Here is an 8,778-nt window from a genome sequence, read left to right on the forward strand (position 1 = left end):
TTGTTTAGCTGGCGATCATCCCCGGTAATGGCACAAATTTTTACATCTAGCGGAATACTGGTATAACACTTCGTTTCACTCAGCAATCCGGATGACTCCCTTCAAGGCACTGTATGGCCGCGATCCACCACAACTCTTGGATTACGTAACCGAACCCAACACTGAGCCCTCCTTGGACATGACCTTGACAAACCAACAGCAGATAATTACTGAACTAAAACAGAATCTCAAAAAAAGCAGAGCGGCTATGGAGAAACAAGCAAATACCAAAAGGAGACAAGTTACCTTTCAGGAAGGAGACTTTGTATTGCTGAAGCTACAACCGTATAGGAAATCCACTGTGTTGCGCCGTGCTTCCCAGAAATTATCTCAGCGATTTTTTGGTCCTTTTCGTGTTATCAAACGTATCAGCACCGTCAACTACCTTTTAGATCTACCTTCGTCTTCACGGATTCATCCGGTGCTTCACGTCTCTATGTTGAAGGCATACCATGGCTCTCACCCACCGACGAAACTCACGCCACTACCCTTTCCGGACTTAGTTCTGTTTCCAAGTAACGATACGTCTGAACATTCCATGGCCCTGAAACAAGACACACATGTTAGCAATCACGAAAAGAATGAGTCACACACAAGTCTGAAGCCTGTTTCCACAAACAATTCCTCACCTGGGAGATCGACGGTGTCTCAGAGCAACAAGGAAGAAGATGATAAGTTCGAGCAAGGGTTTTTGGTTCACAAGGGAGAACAGAGTAAAAGGGTTCTGAAGAAAAAAGGAAAGAACATTGGCGTTTTTGAGAAGGGAGAAAGTAGTAAGGAGAAACAGAAAAATCTAGATGTGCAAATGAATAAGTTTTCAAATGTACTTAACACTCCTTTCATAAGGTCACGTGAAGTAAGTACACCTACCACTCTATCCAATGATAACTTACACGTCTCAAATAACTTTTCCCAACATCCAGCTGTGCACACTGCCCAAGACCAACCCTTATCTTCCACCGCCCAATCAGATGCTTTCCCTCAGACTTCTTGTGATCTCCCAAAGATTCCCATTATCTCTTCAACCTCAATTCACATGCCCAACAACTGTTCCCAACCAGCTGTATCCCACGCCCCTAATACTTTTTAAAATCCCCTTCCTCTTGCAAACATGTCCGTTTCCCCAAAGACGATGATGAAACCGTGTGGGCTGCATGACAAGGCACTCAACACCGGCCCACTCCAACACTCTTTTCCTGGCCCAATGCCCTTGAACCTTGAGGACAAGGTTCTTTCTGGGCCCGATAGTAATGTTATGAAGAATGCAAGGCCCAACAGAATTAAAAGAAGACCCATTAAGCTGAAAGACTTTATTTAATTATAAGGGGGTGCAATTAGAATAAGTTATTAGTATGGAATGGATTATTGTTCTTTTATGTTGCTGGCCCATGGCCCAATTTAGTGTAGTAAACCCTACTATATATATGTTGTATGTTTCCCATTATGAATTAAGAAAAAGCTGTTTTTATCTTATTGTCTTTTAATGCATTCTTAGATCTAAAGTTAACCTAGCATAGTCTAACAATTTTCCTGTATTTTAACATCAAAAGGAGCAAAAGAAGTTGAAATTTTCCTGTATTTTAACATTAAAAGGCGCAAAAGAAGTTGAAATTATTGGTAGTGTACATGTATTCTATTGATCATTGATAAGAAAATTTCGGAGACAATTGCTTTTGTATGGTTAATATTGATCTAAAACTTGTATAAATATGCATCATATGTTCTTAACAGAAAAACACTAGAATAAAAAAATATATGGTATATCACATTTGTTTACTTCAACAGTGTGATGTCTCCTTTTGAATTTAGGGTCATAGAGGACAACCCTTTTGTAAATCTGAAATTCAAACTAGACAATCTTTTGCACTACTCAGACAATAGATTAATGGTTAAGATCGAGTATCGTTCATCCTCGATTGATAACGAAGGGAAGATGAAGTTCAATAAGTTTGAGCTTAAGACATATACAGATGTAAGTGTTGTGTAGAGTATATTTCATCGTTACACAACTATATGTCCAATTGAGATGGATGCAACAATTGCAAGATCGACCAACAATATTTTGAAGGTGTCGAAACATTTTCAACCATCTGGCGATGATGAAATGTCATGTTAGTTTTAGGTTAATAAAGATCGATGTTATGTTATGTACTTTGTGCATGTGACAACAAATATTTATGTTAAGTTATGTTATTCTTCACTCTCTTTTCGAAATTGTTTTTGTTTTTATGATAATAAGATAGAATCTGGATTTTAAAATTTGGAAAAATCTCTAACCTTGGCTTTGTCTGGTTTTGAGATTGGGTGTGTGTGGGTCTGTTCTCTGTTAAGGTGAGTCAGGATTTCTATTTCCATAAGTTGTTAATCTAGATTTTAAAATTTGGACATGTACTTACCTATGATTTGACTTGTTTCAGATAAAGATTAGTGTGTATTTGGTGTGTCGGCATTTCAAAATTCAAACTCTAAGAATAATTTTAGAATTTTGAGAGGGTGTGTGAGTAATCATGAGTTGTAATGAGTAAAACTCTTACATTTAAACATTTTCCCCAAAGAATCTATTTGCAGAAAAACTGATGTTCTTAAGCCATTTTAGTAAATGTAACTATCAAAGCAATGTTCACTATATCTCATGTAGTGATCACACACCCTATAAAAACTCTGAAATACTTTTCGTATACTCTGGAATTTAAAATCTGGGTGCGCCCAATCTACAACAAAATCACTTCATGATTGAGGCATTCCACTTTTTATCGAAAAATGGTTCGAATTTCAATCTTTGTATTATAAGTCTGGGTTCCAATATCCGGATTAACCCCATGAAATTATTTTACACCATTCAACAATAAGTTAAAAAATTGACATTTTTTAATAAACTTATATTATAAGTCATTTATAAATCGATTCAAAATAAACCATACACATTTGTCATTAGTTAGATCAACATAGAAGAACTACTTTGTATATATGAATCTTAAAATATCAAAATTTCAAATACAAAATGTCATAATCAATCTCACAAAAAAATAATTAAAAAAAGTCAAAATATACCAAGTAAAAAACAATTAATGCGCATATCTGACGCTCGTGTTCCTCCTCTACCGTCGGTACTGCAACACATGTCGTGCCACTACTAAGATAGCATGTAGAGTGGTCATTTGAGGAGTGAATTCCTTAAACTCGACCTTATCTATGGCCTCTCTCCCAATAGCTAAAATGTGGTGATATATCAACAACACATCAACGACATGGTAGCTATGAGGATCTCCCTCTGTATCTGATGTCATTTAAGGATGCGACACTCTATAAAATCGTTGAATATAGTCGTATATCGTACTTCATGGACGAAGACCTGGCACACAACATACATCCTCTGGGACTAGATAATCATAGTATAATACAAAAATCTCATCAACATGCATGCGGAGGATAGTGGTAGGAGTATCAATGGTGGGGTCTCTAGGTATACTCAAATTGCCAGATGACTCGCTCAGATAGATGGTGGTACATAAGTTGAGACTTACAAGCCAACCATCCAAACTACAAGGTTATAACCTCAAATGGTCATGTCTCAAGATGGTCATCATACAACATCCAACAAATATCATATGTCAAAATACAATCAAGAAAAACTCGTAATGGCCCAGTCTCTTGATTTCCTCTGAGCAGGATCATCAAGCACACTCGTGTAAAATCCTCAGAGTAGTATTCCACATATTCCTATCCGACGAGACATGGAAAATAGTGGTGGATCTGTGCCTGAAAATGGTTCAGCTGAAATATTAATAACAATGTAACATAGTTATTATGAAGTTAATATCATTGAAGGTGCAATTTTTTTACCATAACTAAACAGTTGTTTCCTGTCAAATTTCGAGTCTTCCATAAGCTAATTTGAAGTAGAGGTACACCAAACCAGAAACCCGTTAGTTGTACTTGTGAATCCTCTCCAAGTCAATGAAATATCTGAGGTAGATAACATCAACATAGGTCGCACTATTGTCCATAAAAAAGGATGCGCCAATCAAAACCAAGAGGTATGATCTCATTGCACATACTTTGTGGCATGCAACCCGTGCATCATCACCATCAGTATCCACAACTGCAGCCAGGTGGTGCTAATACAGATCTACCAAGAATGAAAACCTAGAATGACATTCTCTGGTGTCATCTAACTCTTGTTGGGATTCTCCTGTGGTAACTTCCAAATAATTCATCATCATGTCCAGTGCCTCAAGACTGCTGGTTCTATAGCAGTTTTATAATTTTCCCGTAATCAAAATATGTAAGATACATGATACGTCACCAAGCGTGACGAACATCTCACTGATCAGAAGTTGACATGGTGTTCAAAATAAATCTTGGAAAGTTCTATGATGATGTTAATTGGAATTTCTTAAAATTTTGTTTGAAGCAAAATAAGTTTTCTACCATTACTATAAAGTTAATCACGCACCTATAATTAGATCCTCTATGTATATTCTTTGGAATGGGAGATAATTACCAAATTTTGTTCCGAATAGAGGACTACGACTAGATGACCTCTTCCATCCTATCTCTTTGTCATCTGCATGAAACTTCTATTTTAGATAATCATCATAGCAGTCAATGAAGGCCATTGGAAACCTGCCAGGTTATCTCATAATGGACCCCCTTAATCGCATTTATTTTTTTGCTGATGTTATTATTCTTTTTGCGAAGGTTACTAACTCCAAGACATGGATAATTTCAGATATCTTAAACCGTTTTGCCATGTTTTCTGGCCTTAAAGAGAATGTTGTTAAATCAAAGGTGTTCTTCTTCACTACCACAAAGAGGAGTAAAATTGATTTAATTGTATTCAACACGGGTATCAAGCAAACTCTTACTCTAGAGAAGTACTTGGATTTTCGTATGTTGCATCGTCTTCAACGCAAGGACTTTGAGTTCCTAGAGGAAAAAATCAATTAAAAGTTAGCATACTTGACAACATAAATTGTTAAACAATGTTGGTAGTTTGACTTTGGTTAGGTCTGTCCGGAACTTCATCCCAAATAATTATATACAAGTGGCCTGACTACCTTAGTTAACTTGTGAATTTATTGATAGGATGGCTAAGAATTTTTTATGAAAAGGTAATTCAAACTCTAGTGTGTATCTCGTTGGCTGGAATAAAATCATTAAGCCCAAAAAGCTGCGTGGTGTTGGGATCCGAAAAACATGAGAGACCAATACTTCTATGTTGTGTAAGTTGATTTGAGGTCTCCACCGAGATTGTGATTTCCTATGGGTCCAAGTTTTGAAACATAAGTACATCAGTGAGAAAATGTTTCTTAGTATGAAAAAAACGAGATCAATTACTTGAAATGCAATTACGAAAGTCTCGGTGCTCTTAAATACGACTTTGAATTTAGATCAGGGGACGATAACTCCTCTTTTTGAATTTTCAGTTGGTATGGAGTAGGGAAATTAGCGGAGCAAATTCCCTATGTATATATCCACGACCTGAGAATGCGAGTGAATGATATTTACTTGGATGAAAATGATACTTTAATTTATTATATATTAATATTCTTCCTATTTATGACCGTATGAAATAATCACTTTTCTATTAAAATATTAAAATCATTACTTTAATTTTTGACAATTTCTTATCCCACCCCATGGCCTTCTTACACACCACTGAATTGACCAAATTATCCTCGTGCTTCCGTAGATGCACTTCCGGAAGCACCTTTTTTTTGTTTAACGTTGGTTTATTCTGTAGATGCACTTACGGAACTATTCTGTAGATGCATCTACGGAACGGTTTGACGTTATAACTCGCGCCAGACCTTTCCTCTCCCTTATTCTCTTCATTTCAAACTTCTTTCTCTCAAACTCTCACGAAATCTCTATACCCCAAACACTCTCAAACACTCTCAAGCTCTCAAACACTCGGCCATCAAGTATCAAGATCAAGTATCAAGACATCCATCAACTTCAAATCGTTATTTAACCGGTAAGTTTTTGACATTTTGACTTATTTAGATTATTTCGAAATCGAATTAGAATATGATATTTAGGTGTAGAAATAATTGGATAGGATTAGAGATATTGTTTAGATACAATGTAGGTGCTGTTTGTGGTTTATTTTGGACGATCAATAAAAAAAATGGGGTTTTTGGGTGACTGAACAGTGCAGTTACGTCATTGTTGCGTTTATGAGCTTCAGGGGCTTCCGTAGATGCACCTACGGAAGAGATGAACGTTAAGGAATTTCTTAGGTGAATCTACGGAAGCACCACATATTTTGAAAATAAGATGCTTCCGTAGGTGCATCTACGGAAGCACCATACATTATAAAACTAAGATGCTTTTGTAGGTGCATCTACGGAAAGAGTATTTTTTTAATTTCTTGTTTATTTATAAATCATTGTTTATGTATAAATATATAGTAGTTAAGTAGATGTTATCATAATACAAGCATTGTGACTCACGGTCCGGATAGAGATATACATGGAAGGACTGCACAACACGCATCCGTGCGGCGTGAACGGGCACATGTAGTATCTCAGGTGACTGATGGAGCTGCTGTTCCACCTGATACACCCGCTCCAGCTGGGCCTTCTACATTAGTCCTAGTTGACGGGCTCTCAACTGTTGTTCCAGCTCATACACCCGTTCCAGTCGGGACTTCTACATCTGTCCCAGTTGAGGGGTTCTCAGCTGTTATTCCAATTGATACACCCACTCCAGCCGGGCATTCTACACCTGTCCCAATTGAGGGGCCTTCCCCGTCTACTACTACTTCACGGAGGCTCCGGGATGATGCTGAGGGTTCCTCACAGATGCCACCCCCCGCAGATGTCGTTGTGGCACTACTTCTACTTCTACTCCTGCGCCTGTGCCTATGACGGGCGATATAGGATCTGCTGTGCCACTTCCGGCATGATACGAGGATGAGCCTATGCTAGAGCCTATATGGTACTCTGGGGATCCTATAGACGCACTCCTTTTGACAGGGTATATCGATGATGCTGCTAGGCGTATATGGGATGGAGAGGTAAATTTTCTTTGTTAATTACTTTTTTTCTTTAGTTTATGAATTTTATTATTACGCATTGTGTTTATTTTAAAAAAAATTCAGGATAGGGATCCCCAGAGGTTCTACAACTACGACCGGAAGATTGCGGGTCTTGCCCAGCCTGACGAGCCATGGTTCCAGGATGTACTAGCAGCTTCTGGCATGGGGGACCTCTGTCAGGTGGACTACACAACGATACATAATGGGATGCTGGTGGCATTTGTAGAGAGATGGCATCTGGAGACCTCCCCATTTCATCTTCCTCACGGCGAGATTACCATCACTCTAGATGATGTGGCATGCCTCCTACATCTACCTATCAGGGATACCCTCCTTGGTCATGGTAGGCTGATGAAGGTGGAAGCGATGGAGATGCTGATTGCTGAGCTGGGGTGCGATCCGAATGACGGACTTGAGGAGGTGGAGAGGACCCGAGGGGCGCATGTGAGGTTTCACACCTTGTAGAGGTTATATGACACGGAGCTTCTTATGGCACATCAGGCTGCTGGCGACGAGGTGGAGGCCGATATACACAGAGAGTGGACGCTGAGATGTTACTTCCTATATTTGATAGGCACTCAACTCTTTGTGGCCACGAGCTCGACGTACACATACGTCATCTACCTGACGTACTTATCGGATATAACACGTATCCATAAGTACAATCGGGGAGCGGATGTACTGGCGTACAATTACTATAGACTGGGAGAGGGATGCCTGTGGAAGGCAAGGACGGTGGCAGGCAGTTGTGCCCTTTTAGTGGTAACAATCTTATCCCATTCTACTTATTATATATTTGTGATATTAAATTAAAATAGCTGTGTTTTTTTTCAAACTTGGATACTACAACACTTTCCAGACATTATTGGCTGGGGAGAGGTGTCGACCTACACTGAGCTCATGCCGCGTGTAATGCCCCGAATTTAATTAATTAGTTAATTAAATTATTTAAGAATTTAATCATTGGATTTAATCGAAGTTCGTGGATCAATCAGAATTGTTGGTATTATTTTGGGAAGCGTATTTGGATTATTAAGTTAAAGTCGGATTTTATTCGGTTAGTCGGAGAATTAATAAAGTTGATTTCGTTGAAGAAATAATAGTAGAAATAGTATTATTATTAATATTGGACTATTTGTATTTAATTCGAATTTTATCGACGAAGTCGGAATTATTTTATTAAGTTGGCATGGTAATTAATCGGATTAATTTGGTGAAATAAAGTTGAAGTGTTATTTTATTAATGAGCTTAAAAATAACTTTGAGTTTAATTTGAGTTGTTGTGAAGTAAGGAGGGGGTATGTCACTTATGCCCAATTAAGTTATTTAAGTGATTAAATAAAATAACTTTACTATGTTTGATTTAGAATTGGAGGAAGGAAGAGCTATCATAACACAAAGAGGAATAGGGTTTGGAGGAGAGGTGAAGAAGAGAGCCATGGCGGAAGAGAAAAGCTAGAGGAAGTCCAATTTTCACAGCAAGTTTCTGCAGTGAGACAACTTAGTAAAACGGACGTTTCTCCCAATCCAACCGTTGGATCGTCGCGGTTCTTGGACAAAATGTTCCAGACTCGTAGAGGTAACTTCTGACCGGAGCGATTTTTATTTTGATGATTTTAAGTACGTCTGACAAAGCGATTTCCGAACAGGTTTTTGGTGCGTCTTTGCACGTTGTTAGAAAAGATTTTCGGAGA

General features: G+C 38.2%; 1 protein-coding gene across 1 annotated transcript; it reads left to right on the forward strand.

Annotated features, from left to right (window-relative positions):
- Positions 1-6,967: 6,967 nt before the first annotated feature.
- Positions 6,968-7,549, forward strand: LOC131658631 (protein MAIN-LIKE 1-like). The gene is made up of 2 exons (XM_058927904.1): positions 6,968-7,063; positions 7,148-7,549. The coding sequence occupies exons 1-2, from the start codon at positions 6,968-6,970 to the stop codon at positions 7,547-7,549; spliced, it is 498 nt and encodes a 165-aa protein (XP_058783887.1).
- The last annotated feature ends 1,229 nt before the right edge of the window (positions 7,550-8,778 follow it).

Source organism: Vicia villosa, linkage group LG1, assembly GCF_029867415.1.
Source record: "Vicia villosa cultivar HV-30 ecotype Madison, WI linkage group LG1, Vvil1.0, whole genome shotgun sequence".
NCBI classification, from domain to species: domain Eukaryota; kingdom Viridiplantae; phylum Streptophyta; class Magnoliopsida; order Fabales; family Fabaceae; genus Vicia; species Vicia villosa.